The sequence below is a fragment of the Vicugna pacos genome, chromosome 7, assembly GCF_048564905.1.
Source record: "Vicugna pacos chromosome 7, VicPac4, whole genome shotgun sequence".
Classification (NCBI taxonomy): Eukaryota; Metazoa; Chordata; class Mammalia; order Artiodactyla; family Camelidae; genus Vicugna; species Vicugna pacos.
In genome coordinates this window covers 25262486-25282398 of record NC_132993.1, presented here as the reverse complement: position 1 = coordinate 25282398, position 19913 = coordinate 25262486, and the positions used below count along the sequence as shown (strand labels likewise).

The window sequence follows — 19913 nt, the reverse complement described above, 5'->3', positions numbered from 1 at the left end:
TTCATTTAATCAGTAGAGACCTATATTTTCAGCTGTGTAACAAACATCACCTCTTTGGGAGTTCTTTGGGCTCCTCAAATTCAGCATACTAAAAATCTGAACTCCCCGTTCCACCCTAAACTTGCTTCATGTGTGTTCTACTTCACTGAATGACATCATCACCTCCTACTGGCCCAAGCCAGAAACCAAGGGGTCATCCTTGACTCTTCACTCTTCCTCAACTCCTCCTGGCCCATACCTTCCTTTTCTGTATCAACCGTGCGTTGCTAAATGGAAGATGAAGGTTACATGTAGAGAGGCAAGCTTTGAAATCGGTATTACTCCGGTCAGTAAGAAATGAAGTAGAAAATTCTTATCAGCAAATGAAATCAAAGAACATTATCCTGGACATGACCTACCTTCTTCTGTTCATCTCACCCAAGTCACCTACCACTGTTCCTGTTCATATTTTTACCTTATCAATTCCTGGATTATTGCAACCGCCTCCAAAATTCCCTGTCTTCACTTTCAAATTACTTAACCAAATTCTACATAATATTCAAAACTTCTTTTTAAAAAAAGCACTGCTGTTCACACTGTTTCCTCCATGAGAATGCCCTTCTTCCCAAACCATTAGTTCCACTGTAAATATTATTTCCTTATTTAAGTGTTCCTTGCTTTGCCAGTTGAAATTCACTCCCTCATACTCCCAGAAGCCTTTATCACTTCCTCTTCATGAAATTCAACCCTTTATAATTTGATATTTAGATTTCTACCTAAATATTTTCAGGAAAGTAAAAACAAGTCAACCTGAAGGAATCAGAGGATGAAACTGAGAACCTGGTACAGGCTCTTGGAACAGCCTATGGCAGTGGCTCTCAATCTCATCTGCACATCGGAATCACCTGGGTCTCAGGCGCCTGGGTGGCAGCTCAGAGGTCCTGGTTGCAGCCTGGGCATTGTCAGTGCTCTCCAGGTGATTCTGATGTGCAATCAAGGCTGAGACATACTGCTCTGTGGCGAATATAAAAAGGAGCTGCGATTAATAAAGGACTTTTACAGAGAAGTAAAGAGCTGGTAGAAATGAATAGAGATGACTCAAGGAAGGCAAATGGTACTGTAGGAAGAAATCTGGAAGACAAGGAACTCAGTCACACTTGTAGAGTAAAACTAAAATTGCTTACAACTGGTTCCAGGCTGAGGCTGGAAGAGATGAAATGGGCTGGGATGGATGGTCAAGGGAAACTCTGCCTGGGATGAGAACCAAGAGCAAGTGGTGGTAATGAGGTCGAAGGAATCCTGAAAGGGAATTCTGAAAAAAGATGCTGAAAGTTGGGAAGTTTTCAAAAAGGACAGAATTTGATGTGTGGCGACAATGGTTACAGATGCAGGGAAGTTGCCACATGAGGGGTACCCTGGTCATCAACAGTGAGGAGGAACATTCCTATTGGCTGCTGAAATCTTCGAAGAACCTTGGAGGTCTGACAAAGATGACAGCATCTTTGTGGAGGGAGGTGCTGTGAGCTGCAGGGTAGCTATGGAAAAGGGGAAGTTTTATGGAGAAATTGTGATGGAACAACTAACATCTGTGCCTCGGGACAGCCTCTCTCTAAAGTATATCACCCCCCACTTCCTCTCCCCAAAAAGTTCTTGCAGTTTAGAAAACCAGGTATGTATTTTAAGATATTTCTGTACTGGTAACTATAATAACCCCAAATCCTTATTTTTCATTACTCAGCACTGACCATGAGAAAAAAAAAAAAGACGAAATACAAGACCAAATAAACAAATTCTAAAATACAAAACACAGGGCTCACAGGAAATGACGGAGCGGGAATAGGAAGTTATTAAACTGACTCCTTCACGGTATCAAGGTGTGAGCAAAGGCTTCCTCTTTTACTTCAATACTTCTTCAACCTCGGATCCTTTCTCCCATCGGATTCCTGCCTGCTGCTTCAAAAACTACTGAGTTTTGTAGAAGGAGAAAACAGTTTAACTGCACACTGAGCTGAAATACCATCAGAAATGCCAGATCCCTGGCTCACTAAATCCTTTGAAATACATTATTGTAAACACTGTAGCCATCACGTCTCTATAGGATAACTGCACTATAGTCATTCCACAGCAAGAGGCAGGGATGCTATGAGTAGTGCAGTGTGTATTATAACACAGGTAACTATATAGATAAATTTTCCTCGAGCACCACCCAGTCAGTGGTCAAGTGCTTTAAAGTCATTTTCACAGTAAATATTAAACCCAATTTATCCCAGTAATAAGGAAAAAAAGCTTAATTTTTATAAGGAGTATCAAACCCCTACTTATTAAGGTGAGCCCAGGGAATCAATGACCAGAGAACACAAAAGTAGATACAAAGGAGAAATGCAAGAGAAACTCATTCTGACACTGATATTAGGGGCAAAAATAATTCACATTTTAGTCCCATGTCCCATTACATTTGCATCACTAGGTACAAGAGAAAATGGTGTAGCCCACAGAGTAGGTAAAAATCTACTATAATAAATAATACCTAACATTTGACATAGCAGTGCTATTTCCAGGTCCTAGTTGTTAAACCCAGAGTAAAAGGGGTTTATTGATCTGTTCACAGCATTCTAAAGACAGGGATTAAACCTGCTGTTTTGTTCTGACATATCAAACAGCTATGGAAAAGACCTTCATCTGCTCTGCCTGCTCCGTGACAGGCACTCAGCAGTGATGGTTCCTAGTTCACCGACTTTTCCTCCCCCTTCTCCAGAGACTCACCATCCTTTAAAGAACATCCCTTGGAAATTCTCAAATCAAGACAACAAGCGCACTGCGTTAAAGGTTTGATGTCCACATGAACAAGAGACATCTGATATAAAAGTACGTACATGCTGATTTCCTACACATGGGGGTACGTGAGGTCTAAGGTTGACCAAGATGAGCAAAGGGGAGGGTAAGAAGGGAAAGAAAGGAGAGGAGAAAACAATGAGGGTGCAGAGGAAGGACAGAAAGAATGTCAGTGTCATCGTGAAGGGCAAGCAACAAATTCCTCAAGCGCTGGGTCTATCACGAATATGTACCCCACACGAATTTGCTAAGAGTACACAGAACTGTCATTCCCCTAGATCCCCGGGACTGGGGACAGTCAGCACTGCCAGATGCATTCATTTCCACTGCTCCCGTGATTCTCTCGGGCAACCAGCGGAAGTCACTCTACCCTATAAGCTCCCAGCCCTGCGTGGCAGAGACATCAACAGTGGCCAGTCTGAGAATGGCGGCTTATTCTAGCTTAGGAAATCCTACCAGGAGTGGCTCTCATGGGGTCCTCAGTGTCCTGTGTCTTCAATGAGATCTGTGGACCCTCAGGAAAGGACTCTATACTCTCCCAGGGTAAACTCAAAAAGTCACTCAAAACAGTGTTCCTGCCAAGTCTTCCAGTAGCCGCAGCCTTTGTCAAAGAGCAGCTCTTGGGATTAATCAAGTCAAAATACCTCTCCACGGATGGGTATAAAAAAGCCTGTGTGTACCAAACAAGGCATCACCCCTACCTGGCCACCTGCCTAGTTTTTCGCAGTGTCTCAATTCTCCCTGGCCTTAGATGAATGCCCTTCCCCCTTTAAACAGCCTTCCTTGGCATTGCAGTGAGACTCAACTACTGCCCTTCTGCCTGTCTCTGAATTCCGCTATTGTTAGCACTCAGCACCTCACAAAAATTCCTCAATAGGTCTCTCTCTAGGGTTGCACAAGAATTCAAATCCCTGTGTCAGCCCTGGAGAGTCCAAAGCTCTTTATTAAATTTATGTTTGCTAAACTGCAATAATGAATTCTGTGCTAAAAACTGTAATTTTCTATTTTGTCAAAGTGATTTGGGATGAAAATTTTCAGGATTAAGTTCTCATTATTCCCATGATTGGGATAAACTACCCAGTTTTTCAGATTAACAAACAGTTAAATTACAAAAGATATTGTAATTATTCATTCATTTACTCACTCAAAATATTTGTGTCCGGCAAACAAACACAATCCCAAGATGTCATCATAATGTATACATTGTGGTACTTACTTCCAAAATAATCTGACATATTTAAAGTGTTTTATTTAATTGCAAAAAATAAACTGGAGTAAGGTGGGATGCGTGGGAAGTAAATACACTATGACTAAATATTATAGGAATTCTTTATCATTTAAGTCTTTTTATACATTATGAACATTTAACAACTATAAGCAAAACCAGGCATTAAAATAGTTGCTATTCTCTTAAAGAATGCTAGTATTTTCCCTTTGAAATTTCTATCACTGTGCACATGCAGATCACATAAGATATACTAACTGCTTGAACAGAACTGTTTGTCAAAAGTAAAAGAATTCTGTACAGCAAAATTCTCATCCCAAGAATAAAAAAACACAGCACAATGACGTCAAAATTAGTGAATTGTACTATAAATATCAAAGATAAATTTTATTCTTCCTAGCATATAAAAGATAATTTATGTTTTTCAAATTTCATTGAGAGTTTCTGTCTCATGAAGAACATGCAAATAAAGTAACAGTTTTCTTACCAAAATAAAGCCCAAGATAGGTACAAAAAATTAGGAAATAAAGTTTCTCCTTGGTTTAACATCCATGTGCACATAGAAATAAACATATATTCTCAGGAGTAACACACACTGACAAAAAGTTACATCTAGCAAAGGCAAAAAATGGGGGGAAGAAAATCCTACTGAGACTTTTCTCTTTTTTTCTTGTCAAGTCTCTGAGGCTTGACAAAGAATATAGAAAATTACTGAAGTAACAAAAAAAGGACACAAAAACCACATTTCAGACAGATAAACTTGCTTGCCAGTATTTAGGACCTGATTTCACAAACAGGTTTAATTCACTCCCTCAAAGGTCATGCTGTCAAGGCGGAGGATGAACACCTGCTCCCACGGAGTCAGACTGGCCGTGGGTCTGAGAAGCAGGGTGCCCCTCTTCCTCCACGTGGGTCACTTTATCCGACCTTGCTGCTGCTGGAGGAGGTTCGTTATTTGCGCCCTCTTCACTAGGTAATAGGTTACCAGGCAATTCATTGGACATTAGAACTTGCAAAGATTCTGTTCCATCTTCAACATCCACTTGAATCCCCAAAGCTTTAAGAATGTCACATTTGCACATGGGGCATGTCCCATGGGATAGAACCCAGGGGTCAATGCAATTCTTGTGGAAAAAATGTTTACAGGTCAGAATGCGAACTGTATCATTAGGCTTATAGAGTTCAAAGCAAACTACGCAGCTATCTCCATTTGGACTTACTTCCTCGTCCCCCTCTTTGAGGACCCGAATTTGGAGCTGGCCAAACGCTTGCTTGAGGTCAGTCGTTAATCGCTGCCATCTCCTGTTCTGAATCCTTGCTACCCAAAGTCTTCGAATATGGTAAAAGATGAAATACGCTAAGGTAGCGGTTGTGACAATCACAAAAGAGACAAAATAGTGATTCATCCAGATGATACGCTTACTCCCCACCTCAATCATGGCTGTCACGTGAACTCCCTTTTGAATTAAATGCAGAATCTCCATGCCTCTTAAGTTACCAATCATCACCACAACGATGTCTTCAAAAGCCTGATGAGACATGGGGAAAACCTGATTGCCAGTTCCCGGAAAGTTATAGATGATCACTCCACTGGCTCCCTTCCCAACCGCCACCTTAATCTTTTGTGTGAAGGTACAACCTCCCCGTTCAACCAGTGCAAGCCACGTCTCTGAGTTCTTTGACTTTCTGAAACTGGTATTGGGGCTACATGCATTTTGAGTTTTTCCCTCTGGTGGCAAGATAACTCCTGCTACTCTCTTCAAAGCGGAGCTTCTTCCAAACGCTCCAGTCTCCCCCAACTCCGACAACATGCGATTCCCAACGTGGAAGGATATGTTCATGTAGGCAGTCCAAACAGCGCTGGCCCTGCACCAGTGCTGGCTAAGAAGCCAAAGAAAACTGACTTCCATGAGCCAGGAAGAGGCAGGGTTGTTTCTCCCAGCGCCGATCTTGAGGAGATTCATCTCTCTCTTTGCTTAGGAACTGAAGGACCAACCCAGCAAAGAGGTACGGCTGCCACATCTGTTGACAATCAGTGTAAAATATTAAATTGAAAAAAATAATCTTCTGGGTGAAAACAAGTTCCACTGTCTTCCAGCATGTTTTTCCTAAGAAATTCTTAAAGACGTCTTGTGAGTTTCAGATGTTTGATGGTTTGTTTTAGAGAGAGAAAGAGAAAAACTTCAGATTGAAAAAAAAAAAAAAACCCAGCCTCACTACTGTTAACTCTAGATACTGCTGGCTGGTGGGTGATATGATTATGACCTAAAAGACAACACAGCCAATTAGGTAAGAGCTTAGAGCATGCTGTACGTTGATGGACTTGAATGTTTCAAGTGTTGTTATGGGTAATTTCTCTATTGTTACAAGATGGATTCAGTCCCTGAGCTGCATGTAATGTCACCAGGTATCACATTAAACTAAACAATATAAAAATTGTATAATGCATGCATTTTAAAACCTGAAAGCATATGCCAGAAGGTCGTACAATTAACATTTTTCTTTGCGATCAGTGAAGTAAATTTTTTTTATCAAAATGGCAAGTTTTAAAATCATGAATGGTAATTAAAAATTAGCACTATGACCAGCTACGTGCTAAAAGCAGTGAATTCAGTAATGTTATTTTTAACTCACATTTGGTCACTGTGCACATTTTTTATCTGTCACATAAACCTTTGAATTGAATTTAATAAAGCTTGCTCAGAAGCGCATTGGGTCGGTTTGGTTTCTGTCTGACTTTTTAAAAGTAGGGTATCCTGTTAAATTACTACGCCTCACTGCCCTCACTCTTACATTGATTATATGTAGGGATGACAGCAGTAAAGGCAGAAAAGACTAATCTCGTTTCTCCGCAGACCTTGGCATCTGTGACTAAGCTAACAATATTTTGAGGGAAGAGGAGAACGGGCAGAGGGGGGAAGAGTAAACATAGCAATAGCAGTTTAGCACAATTCACTCTGAACAAAAATGTAGCCATAAATTTTAAAAAGAAAAACTTCAAGGTCCTCACTTAAATTTAAGCGCTGACAGTAGTGATTGTTAAAGGTCACAGAGGCTTCTAACAAAACGTTTGCCAAAATCAACAAGCAGCCCTAGTGGAAGACCCCAGTGTACACTGTCAAGCTGCCTGGACTTTTGCTACACTTGGGCCAATGACACAATAAGACTTCAAAGCCAAAGAATGACTTATGAACTAACAACTACGGGCAGCCACTGGCATGGCCATACACTTTCTCGGGAGTATCTCTCCACGGTTCTTATCCGCCAGCTAGGAAACAAAGACCAAAAATGTTGACCTTGGATACAAATGTCTCTGACCTCTTTGCACAGGGTATTTACTAAGAGACATTTTTGGTTCGTCTCACCAGGACCACGGGAGCTAGTGTGTTCTTACGAAATGACAACCAACATGACAACTCAAACAGGAAAGACGAAGGAGAGAAGGTCCCTATGAGCCCAATAAAAAGCAGCATTAAAAAAACACTGATGTGGCACCTTCAGCTCACAGTGGTCGACTTTCTTTCTCATTAATCTGATTTCACTTCCACACACCCACTACTTAAAAAAGACCATGTACTACATAGTGTGGTGATGCACAAAGTGCCATTTGAGTTGGACATCAGATTATCCATAGAGAGCTTCATCAAAACAACAAAACTCAAATCTTTCAGCTTCTCATTGTTACATAGCTGTTTGTTATCTACCAGAAAAAAAAAAAGAGGCAAATTAAGGCAAAAGATACAATTTGGAAAGGTGATTGAATAAATAAATTTCAATTCTACTCTAGATCTATATTGTCAACGTGTCCCAAATGGAGACATGCCACCATCTTAAGAGAAGCATTTGCTAGAGTCCATTCTAGAGGGAAAATTTGCAACCATAGCTGACTCACTATGCTGGGATTTAAGGGGCTCTGGCAAACAAGGATTTTTTATAATGCTGCCATAAACATGGCCTATAATAATTTAAAACATTTGTTGATACATCACTAGAAGTGCTATCATCTAAAAATAATTATTTAGAAGACATTACCTACACAGTCAGTAGCTTTGGCGATCAGATTTCCTAGGTATTAGCAAAGTTAATTCACCGTGGAAAATTAAATCAAGATCTAAACCTATAATGTTTATTGAACAGAGGTATTATTAGATATCAAAAATTAGAGATACAGAAACAGAGTACAAAAATTAATACAAAAGAAACCTTAAAATATTATGACTAATTCTCTGGGGTTTCAATGTCACAATTATTGCAATTTGAAAATAAAGACTAATTTGCTTTTAATGTATATTAATGTCCTTAATTAGATAAGGGCAAACATGTATAACAAAACACTAGAAAAACAACAAGTTCAAATAGCTGGACATGATAATGGAGTTTTATTTTAAAAACACACAAATTTCACCCTCTTTAGTACTTGAATAGAGAAGCTGCAGGTGAATTTTCTCTCTACATAAAGTGCTAAAAGAGAATTTGCCTTAATTGGAATCTTTGGAAAGACTTGTTTACATCTTTAGGAGATGCTCTGGGTTTCTCAGGTTTTCAGAATGTCACACTTGCACATGGGGCACGTCCTATGGGCTAAAAGCCAGGGGTCGATGCATGCCTTATGGAAGAAATGTTTGCAAGTGAGAATACGTACTACATCTTGAGGTTTGTATATGTCAAAGCAAATGACACAATTGTCTTCATTTGGATCTAGTTCCTTATCCCCTTCTTTGAGCACTCGCAGTTGAAGCTGACCGATGGCTTTCTTCACATCCGCCTTTATCTGCCTTCGCCTCCTGGTGGAAGAATTGGGCACTTGAGGTCTCCAGGCACAGTACAGAAAAAGATAGGCCACGGTGGCAGCCAGGAAGGTAAAGAGAGACATGATGTAATGGCTCAGCCATGGCATGTGCATTCTGCCCACTTCGATGATGATCGTCACATAGACTCCCTTCTGGATCAGCTGCAGGAGTTCCATGCCTTTCAAATTGCCTATCATCACCGCGACTATGTTTTCTGTTCCCTGGTGAGACATGGGAAACACTTTGTTGCCCGTACCCGGATAGTTGTAGATGATCACCCCATTTGCTCCCTTCTCTGCTGCCAAGTTGATTTTGTGTGTAAAAGTACAGCCTCCTCGCTCAATGAGGGCAAGCCAAGAGTCCGCTCGCTTGGGTCTGCTGAAGTTGGTCATAGGGTTACAAGCATTCTGATTCCATCCTTCCGGAAGCACCGCCACACCAGACACCCTTTCCAAGAGAGAGTGATTCCCGAACACTCCACTCTCTCCTAATTCTGATATAATCCGATTTCCCACCTGAAACGTTATATTCAGGTGAGCTGTCCAAATGGCTTTTCCTTTTGAGTCAGGAAGGCTAAGCAGTAAAAAGATGCAAAGCCTCAAGAGTTGAGACGAAACAGAGCTGTGAGTTGAAGGAGTAATTCTAAGTTGGCTCATTCCTCCATTTGCCTGTTCACTGACAACCATGAAAAACAAAACAACATCAAGTATAAAAGAAAGTAAAGAAGCTAGCTTCAGTTGTCGGCAGTAGAGAATGAAAGCGCTAAGTGGAAAAGGTCTGCGTGGATCAAAGACATCTGGCTCCTTCTGGCATTTTTATTTTTGGTAGATTATCTTTCTCATAATGAAACAGGATAACCAGAGTTGTTATTAGTACAATGTGACTGCAAGGAAATTGTGACTTCCTAATGGGGAAATTGTGACATCAGAGGCAGTTAAGCCAATCTGAGATTTGATGCTAGTGCACTGCATACTCCAATCCTATTGGCCAAAAAGCTAGTCAGCGATGACCCATGATGTGTACCAATCTGCAAAGTCTTCATAGCAAAAAGTAAACAGATCAGAATTTTTTTTTAAACCTTGAGTTTCTTTCCCAGTTCTGGATAGGCTGAAAGGCTGCCTAAATGCTGTTTTCCTATCTGTAAGGCAAAGCAGCAATCATTCATGTATGAGCACACGAGCCTGGCCAGTCAGCAGTTCTCAGGTGTGGTCCCGTGCTACCCAACACGCCATCCTTTGGGATGCAGGAGCAAATTATTCCCACTCCCTTCCGACATCAAATGCTTAGGCCAGGCCTAAAGGTTCAACATGAGGGCAATGCAATATAAACTTATATTGGTAGCCTGACATAGTGCCATCCTGCAAGACGAATTCAATTTATTCACTCAAATCACTGCTGAGAACCCACTATGTGTTAGGCAAATACTAAGAATGTGTCATATATTGGAGAAGAAAACAGACACACACCTACTTTGTGAAAATGATCTGGTCAGGGCAGATTTTAAACAAACGTGTCCCTGCAGGTTGTGATAAGGACTCTGAAAGGAAAACACAGAATCAGAAGGAAGAACAAATGTAAAAGGGAACCAAAGTTCCCCTGATCGGAGGTCCAGGGCATCACTCTCTTAAGAGTGATACTTAATCTGGGTCTTGAACAATAGGTCAGAATTACCCAAGCAAAGAATATGAGCTAAGAAGATTGCAGGAAGAGGAAAAGGCAGTTTTCAAGACCCTAAGGTAGGAAAGAAAGTGGCAAGTTAAAGGACCTGAAGGCGCATGAGTTTGGCAAAGCAAAAGAGGCAAAACTAAAGTGATGAGGTAAGGCAAAAGCAGTTAGAGGTTCAGGGTCATAAACCTTAGACTAAGGATTCTGGGTCATGCCCCAAGGACAAGAGACACACACTGAAGGATGCCTACCTGGGGAAGTGACTTAAGTGTTTCAAAGTGCCCAGTTTTTAAAGTGCACTTTGGCTGCCTTAAGCGGAAAATGGATTGAAGGAGGAGGAGAATAGTGATGAGCTGAGTGTCTTCTTTTGCCTAAAAGAAGACAGTGGCTTGGACTCCTGAGATAGCAGTAATGATGGAGAGACATCCACAAACCAAGTTACTTTAAGGCTATCACAAGCTACTACATCGCTTTATTGTTGCAAATTTTACTGCTTTAAAGATGTTTTAATGCTTGTTTGCTTTCCTTTTAAATCTACACCTAAAGATGTTTCTCAAGGAGTTAATAAACTGACCACACTCATTCAAACTCTTATTATTTACTATATACAGGGCACATGCTATGCACCAGGCATCCTATAAAGTCCTGGGGACACAAAAAGAAAAGACAGCCCCCATTTCCTTGTATGTGAAGTAGATCCTGACATTTAAATCAGAGGCATGTTGAGAGAATGTTTATCATTTTAACAAAAGCATTTATTGTACTTTTTGGTCTATAACATTTTAGTTAATAGTTGCTGTTAAAAATGAAAAATAGAAGCAATGAAGTTGCCACATTCATAGAATTTTATGTAGGCATCATTCAGTTCCCACCTGAATGTAGACTTTTTCCAGGTTCAAATAGAGTGTGAATTCCTGGCTTAATTATTAACATTGATGAAGTGAAGCCTTACCAAGAAGACAGTTAACATCTCCATATCTTGTTTGTTAAATACGTGATTAACATTTGAGGATGAGATTTTTAAAAAATAATGTAATTCTAACTTTGCTTTTTTAGTTTGCTGATTTTTAAGGGTGAAGGAGTTTAAGCAGTAACTATATTTAGCTCAAAACATTCAAATCTAAATGTTCTTTGCATGATTGAAAAGACTAATTTTAAAAACTCAGACTAATTCACTGTATTTTTCTCACTGTAAGATGAAGTGCTTAAGCCAACGGTAGGTAGAGGACTTCCCTGCTCTCTTCTGCCTGAGTCCTAGGACAAATGCATGTATAAGGAACAATCCTTCAGCTCTAACACAGTGGTTCTCAAGTCAGGGAAAATTTTACCTCCCAAGGATATTTGGCTATTTCTGGAGACATTTATGATTGTCAAAATAGGGGAGTACTACTGGCATTTAGTGGGCAGAAGCCAGCAATACTGGTAACCATCCTAAAACACAGGAAACAGCCCTGTGTAATAAGTAATCATCTAACCCAAAAGGTCAATAGAAACAGCCTTGGGAGGGAGGAAGCATTCCAAAACTCATCTGTCCCGATGGACAATCAGGTACGAGGTCTTATCATGAAGTTTATAATGGGCAATACATCCAACAGGGATGATGCCCTCAACCCATCTGCATTTCCCATCTCCCTTGAAACAGAAACGGTGCAGACCTGCACAAGTGACCTAGTCCATGAAGCCTCAAAACTGCACCCCTTTTATCAGGACCAGATCCAACAGTTTTGTATGCTGGGGCCAGAATGGTTGGATGGGGAAGAAGGGAAGCAGGGGTGGGGGGAAGGAGACCGGATGACTGATGTTACTCTAATCTGTCCCTTCGAGACCACTTACTCAGTACATAAGCTTCCTTTCTTTCTAACAGCCAAGTACTGAAGAGGTTTCCATTAGCCTACCTGCAAAGTTCAACCAAAAGAGAACTGAAGTCACAGCTAAGGTTGGTTGATCCCATAGTTCCAAAGTCCCTGCCCGCTCCTTCCATCCTGCCCCTCTGTAAGTGCAGGCTCACTTGATCATCCCCCATGGCGGCTACTGTTGCTCCAGGCATCCACAGGCAGGACGGCAGACCACAGTCAGAAGCACAAAGGGACGTGTCTTCTCTCATCTCTCTAGGTAAGAAGAGTAAGGCAATTTTCTTTTCCAGAAACCTACTAGGTTTCCTTCCGTGTCTCTCTGGCTGGCAGCACTTTAGAAACCCAAGTGTAGTGGAGCTGCTGGAAATCAGAGTAGAACCATCATGACTGGTTCAGGCTAACCACGATTTATCCTGCTGTGGAAATTCCTTTCCTGACTGAGCACATGGCAAGAGCAGGCATGAAGGTGATCAGTGCGCTGCCACCAAAACAAGGTATGAATTGGAAGGTGAGTGGGTAAAACAAAGTTTCTGAGGTTTACCCAAAGGAATGATAATGAAATAACCATTAACTGCAACAAACATGTAATATTCACTATACACAGGGTACCATGAGCCAGAGCCTATGGGATCAGGGACACAGCATGCCCTTGTTTTTTAGGGGGTCATCGTCTAAATAGGAGAAGAGAGTAACACACAAATTAGGTGCATGCATATTTATTCAACTATATTCCAACTAATATTCAAGAAGGTTATAATGTTCATTAAGTTGGGGGGTGGGGATCAGCTGATCTCTATCCCTCTGCTATTCATTGACCTCTGTTAAGAAAGCTCAAACGTTCAGAAACCTCTACTTTGATTAAGAAAAAACAGCCAAATACATTCACACAGCACTACCCAGATATTACCTCTAAATGCAGGGAGTACCGAAGAGGCTAAAATAAATTACTTCACAAGTTGCAGTATCCAGGGTTACGGTGTTATTAGAGATCTCTAGGAGTCCACAAAACACACTGGATTTGCACTTAATCTTGAGAATAACAACTGTATAGGGTTTCTGCGAGTAATTAAATACATCACAGTGGGATTTGGCAGGAACAGAATACTGACTCTAAGTAGTTTACTGAGAACAACAAAAAAGCAAATAATGCTAATGATAAATATTTTCTTAAAAAAGTTTCTTAATTCTTAGAGTTTTAAAGATAAAACTAAATTCATTTAAAAATGTTATCATATTTGATTGCAAACTGGTAAATCCTCACCAAAATTTCTCCTGAATTTCTCCCTTAAGTTAAACAATACTCCCACAAACTTTCCCATACATGTGCAGTAAAAAATTACTTTCCATATACAAATACACTTCTTCCTCTTAATGTCCCTGAACCCAAGAAAGAGTCCTGAATATGCTAAAATGGAATACAATAAACTTTAAAACTAACATATGAATTTTGAATTACTTTGACAGTCATATACTGTACTAGGGGCAGGTACAGATACATGAAAACCACAAAATTTACTCAGGCTCTTCATTAATTATTCTTTACATTAACCAATCTAATAACTTTCAATACCACTAAATGCTCTGGTAACTCAATATATTAGAGAGAATAAACAGCCAAAACAGACATTTTAAATCACCGTATCATTAGCTATGATTTCTTTGTGACGTAAGCCAGGATTCCTAGTCCTCTCTACCTGCACACCTAACAGTGGGGTGCATAAGGAAGGGGTAACTTCTGTAAGAGCTCCAAAAGTTCAAGCTCCAAGAAGCCTTTGTGACGTTAAAGGAGAACTCTCACTGATGTTTCTCAAACAGTGCCTGACTCACAAGGGTTTGTTTGAATGAATGATTAACATGGTCGGGTTCATCACATTTTTTTTTCACCACATTTTTTTTAACTCTTTATAAAAAAATTTCTATTGAAGTGTAGTTGATTTACAATGTTAGTTTCAGGTGTACAGCAAAGTGTGTCAGTTATACATATATATATTTTTTTCTTTTTCTTTTCAGATTCTTTTCCATTATGTTATTACAAGAAATTGAATATAGCTCCCTGTGCTATACAGTAGGTTCTTGCTGTTCATCTATTTTATATATAGTAATGTGTATCTGTTAATTCCCCAATCCCTAATTTATCCCTCCTCACTCTCCCCTATAGTAACCATAGTCTGTTTTTCATGTCCGTGAGTCTGTTTTTGGTTTGTATCCTGGGCACATGTCCATAGAAAACTATAGCTCAAAAAAACACATGCACCCCAATGTTCGCAGCAGCACTATTTACAATAGCCAAGACATGGAAACAACCTTAAGTGTCCATCAACAGATGACTGGATAAAGAAGATGTGGTACACGCGCGCGCACACACAGACACACACACACACACAGACACACACAATGGAATATTACTCAGCCATAAAAGAGAATGAAATAATGCCAATGGCAGCAATATGGATGGACCTGGAGATGATCATATTAAGTAAAGTTAAGTCAGACAAATATCATAACCCCCACCCCAGGTTTACCACACTTGAATAAATACTGGTTTAGTGTGATCTTCATAATCATTTCATAGTCTAAAATTTTACAATAGCACCTAATTTCCCATCAATGTTTTGCTCACCTTTAATTTATCCTGCTGTCAGAGCAACCTAGAGAAAATAATGAAGTTTACAATGGCATTTCTATTTGCCTAAACCCTTATGCCTCTCTCTATCCAAAGGATAACACCCAAGCTTCTAGAAATACAATGTAAGCCACTCCAGCTTGGTCCTCTTTTCCTTCAATCTAGCCTTATTTTCCACTATTATCAGTCCTGAAATGGGAACTTCTTCAATTCAAAAGCTTACAGCTTCCTGTACCCCTACTGCAGTTGTCACTAGATAAGACCTTACACAGGCTTTGTCCCTTCGGAAGGAACGGTCCCTACGGAAGGAACACTAATTGAAAAGTGACCTCAATTGCTTCCCTCCCGATTATGCCCTTTGCAATGTGACATAGCAGGTCCTTCAGGAGAGGGATTTATTTCTTTGCCCTTTGAATCCAGATGGCCTGGTGATTCAAGTTGGTGAACAGACTGGCAAGGAAGTGATGACTGATGTGCCAGTTCCAAGCCTAAGCTTCAGGAGGACTTGCACTCTTCCCCTCACTCTGGGATCCCTGCCGCCCTCCAGCAAAGAAGGCTAGCCCGACAGAGGGGGAGACACTATGGAGGAGAGCGCAGGTGTCCTAGCTGAGGCCACCCTATGTCAGTCTATGGATGGGCAGACGTATGGGAGACCCCAAGATGACCAGAGATGTCTCCATAATCCCGAAGTGACCACAGACACGCCAGAGTCCAGCCAAGACCTAAAGAATCACCAAGCCCATCCAGACTTCTGAGCAGTAACAGATACTACTTTTTTTTTTCATAGTTTATAAAAATATACTGCCCTGATCTACACTGAGTTTTGGAGTGGTTTATTACAGAACAGCTGATAGACTCCCCGCTACAAAATGATCTCCTCTATTAATCTCCAAGTCTGGGATTAAATCTTACTCTTTTTTACAAAACTCAGCTTCTTGTACAGTACCTAGCACATCATTGGTTCTCAATAAACGTTAATTAAATTTCTAGTGTCTTATCCTCTGAATTCTAACCTCTACAATGATTCATGCAAGAACTCATCTATTTCGTTTTATCTTCATAAGAGTGACCATTTCAGTTAGAGTATAGACTAGTTAGAAGATGCATAGTGAGTTCAACCTTTAATTCTTCCATAAATTTAATACTCATAAAGCTGAGTTTCTGGCAGCCATACCTGAATGCTAAGATAAATGAGCATCTGGAATGTGACCAAGTCCCTTTAAACTTCCGTGGATATAAACTAAACTACACAAATGACTCTCTCTTCCACATTCTGAATTCAAGTGAAGGTCTACAAAACGTTAACACTCAATTCAAAACAACTTTTTCTTCTCATTCAATCTACCAAGTTAGAAGATAGAATGGTAATCAACAGAGTAGAAACTCATTACTGGTAGTTTTGGGGAAAACCTCACCCCACAGCCTTTGCGTTAAGAGGCAAACGCAAACATTCTTAAGCAAACACAAGATTAAAGGACAGTAGTTGGTGGTTTTATATCTCTCTTTGAGCCTAGGACAAAATACATCTTAATATAAACTCAACCATTTAGAATGGATTTTTTTTTTGAAAGGGTGGAGAAAAAACAATATACTCAAAAAAAGGGGAAAAAAGTAAAAGCAAGATCTTCTGAATAACCACCAGAACCTGTCTTGTTCTCATAACAGACTATTCCACTCCTGTCGGTACAACTGAGGATGAGGACCACATGGCCACGGAGGCTGCTTTTGGAGCTCTGCCATTCCAAAGTCGCCCTAAAACCCTAAAGAAGATTCTAGACCTTCTCAGACTGGTCACCAAAGAACTGTATAAGCTTTGCCTTCCTACGACCAGTCCCATGGAGTGAGGTTAACGCTGAGTGAGCTCTCAGCAGTCAGAAATAGCAGGGCAGTGGTGATTAAGGAGATTTTCCCACATGAGATCCCTTATGCTTTTCCAATTCACATGTTGCAAAATCCTTACTCCTTTACTGGAGTAATTTAATCCCTCCTGGGAGGCAGCAGAGAATTAAAAAACAGGAATATGGAGTCATCACACTAACAGAAGCTATACTGAAGCACAGGCTAAGTGAGACAGACCTGCTTTGAAATCCAGCCTCTGCATGCTGAGCCTCCGTTTTGTCATCTGTAAGATGGGGAAGTAATGCCTGCCTCCTGGGGCCACGGTGCGTATCAGATGACCTATTTCACATTGGTAATTCACCGAGCACACTGCCAGCGTGGCAGGGGCTCAATAAATGGGCCCCCTTCCCCTTCCCAATTCTGTGAAGCCTCTTTGCTCTGTTTTCTACCTAGTAACATTTTCTCAACCTTCAAGACTGATGCCAATCTCCCTTTTGCAATCTTTCCAGTCAAAGCAACCTGCTCCTATGACACATTCTTTTTGCACCTATTTGACAGTCATTTAATTTTGCCATATATTATATAGTGTAGTTAGATGCTTAGATGTCTGTCTGCACTTCTGTTCGATTTAGACAGTCTTGGGAGGAGCAGTGTCGTCTTATTTCTGTAAATCCTGTTTCCTCCCCTGTCCCTACACTAGCACAATAAAGCTTACTCAGGATCCCCAACAAATGTTTGACTTTTCAAGCACTTATTCTGCAAAATATTATGATGTATCAGCAGCTTTTGGTAACCTCTGCATTATATGGTCATTCATTAAAAAAAAAAAAAAAGAACGAGCAATGATTTGACATGTCTCCCCTCAGCTAAGAAATACTTTGACAACAGTTGTCCAGAAAAAGGCTTATTTAATATCACAGGATCAGAGGCCATCTGTCTCACATTTTCTCTCCAAAAGTCAAGAATAAATTCCATCCACCTCACTGCATCTGAAAAATGGAATTAAAATGGAGTAATATACAGCCACAAAGTAACAACTATTTCTAATATATAAGCACCTAGATTCTACTGAATTAAAAATGCTCCTTTAATTACCTTTTATGTAACAATATATCTATCCATCTATCTGTCTATAGATAGATAGGTCTCAAGTCATAAGCCAAATGCTAATTATCCAGAGAAAACTATCAGATTAATTTTGCTCATTTCAGTGCCTCAAAGCCCTAACATCGTATCAGCAGTAACAGTTAAAGTAAGAAGTTTTAAATGCAACCAACTTTCTCACCAACCCATAAGGCCTTCTATTCCCAGCGTAAGATACTCTTAAAATCCTGCAACTCCCAGAAAACATCTGACCAAGTACAAATTATGAGTTATAATGAGCTGTCTCTTTTGTACTTCTGTTTTACAGTAAAAACGATGTACTACACATGCATTTTAAAATAAAAATAAGTCAAATACTATGTACCTTTTTAAGAAATAAGCACCATTTTCTTCATTTTTCTACATCCTTTCTTAGGAAATGATATACTGCCTGGTGATATTTTTCTGCAGGTGTTACATTAATTCACTTTTTCCCTCTAATAGAGGCTTTTTGATTCTCAATTATAGGCTCTATGAGGGTAAGATTTGGTTATATCCCTTTGTCTTCCTACAGAGCCTAAGTACACTGAAGTGTGTGAAATTACTTATTTGATTTTATAGTACAGGTGATTCTCTGATGTAAGAAAGAACCTGACATACCCTGTTTTTCACATCTTCTCCAGGAGGACAATCCAAGAACCATCTACACAATATCCATGCTATTCTTTCTCTCATTCATGCAAATACTTATCAAAAACACTCTGAGCACAGTTCTAGGTACTGAGGCTAGAGCAATGATCAAAGGGGAAAAAAAAAACCAATTTCTGTACTCATGAATCTTTCTTTCTATGTACCTGAGGATTCAGACAGGAGTTCAAGGTTGCAACTTAGCCAAGAACTCTGATGTGATAAATACCCTAAGTAACGTGAAATAAGCAGCAGGAACGGTGTAAGACGATAAATCCGGCCCAAACGTGAAGCAGTTCATTCACACACAGTCCCAATACCCTAAGCCAAAGCGCCAACTTCCCTGAAATGTTTGGTCCAATTTACCATAAAGCAGCCCATACGGCACATGTGAGATCACAAAGCATCCTTGATTCAGGTTCATGAAGCTCATGGGGCCGTTGAATTCTTAAATTTAAAAACAAATCTGTTTTATATCATGTTTCATAGTAGGTCTCATTAGTTTTCATGAATAGAAATTGTTAAATTTCACAGGTTTAATTCATTCTGAAGTCAGGCTGCCCAGATTTGAACCTCGTGTTTACGCTAGCTCTGCAACCTGGCGCAGATCCCCTGCTTTTACGTGCCCCGATCTCTTTACTGGTAAAATAGGGGTCGCAGCAATGCTGAAATTTTAGAACCCATATGAGGATTATTTGAAAAAATGTACACAGTCTAAAGCACTTAGAACACTTCGGCTCATACACAGACTGATATGTGTTAACATTAACATTAACATTAACCACTAACATTATCTTTACATGATGGTCTTAGTCACTTACTTGATTAGATAAGAAGGATGCCAGGGTATTTAAAGGACTTTCTTAATCCTTTAATTCTAAGCAAATCTATATATGGACATAGAACATTTAGTATCACTTTTCCACATATAACACTTAAAAAACTACTCATCTATTATACAAATACCTGTTAACATCTCCAGCTAAACAACTAGTAAGTGACTGCTCATTAGAGAAAGTATTACATGATTCACAAAGGATGCATGAAAACAGTTAAAGCTTGCTTATCATGAATAGTATCATCTTAATATATATGCCACTTCAAAAAAATGTCTTTTTTGTTCCCTCACACCCACAAACCTCCCATAAAAACAGATAAGAGGAAAACAAAGTAAAGCTTTTGATTAGGGCTCTCCTGGCAAGATATTTTTCAACACCTTGAAAAAGAGCCTTGTTTCACCAAGTAATTGTTACATTAGTAATCCATGTCAGGCTGCAAGAAGAGCATTCATGTCACCAATGACTCAAAGTTTAATTTAAGACTTAAGAAGAAGACGT

At 39.9% G+C, this 19913-nt stretch overlaps 3 protein-coding genes across 10 annotated transcripts in view; all 3 read right to left on the bottom strand.

Annotated features, from left to right (window-relative positions):
- CADPS2 (calcium dependent secretion activator 2) overlaps positions 1-19913 on the bottom strand; it is a 447742-nt gene that overhangs the window by 304394 nt on the left and 123435 nt on the right. The gene's annotated exons all lie outside the window — the stretch shown is intronic.
- Positions 4781-6247, bottom strand: RNF133 (ring finger protein 133). Its single transcript, XM_006202327.2, has one exon. The coding sequence runs from the start codon at positions 5998-6000 to the stop codon at positions 4864-4866; it is 1137 nt and encodes a 378-aa protein (XP_006202389.1). The 5' UTR covers positions 6001-6247; the 3' UTR covers positions 4781-4863.
- On the bottom strand, positions 8387-9693 carry RNF148 (ring finger protein 148). The gene has a single exon (XM_006202235.3). The coding sequence runs from the start codon at positions 9510-9512 to the stop codon at positions 8571-8573; it is 942 nt and encodes a 313-aa protein (XP_006202297.1). The 5' UTR covers positions 9513-9693; the 3' UTR covers positions 8387-8570.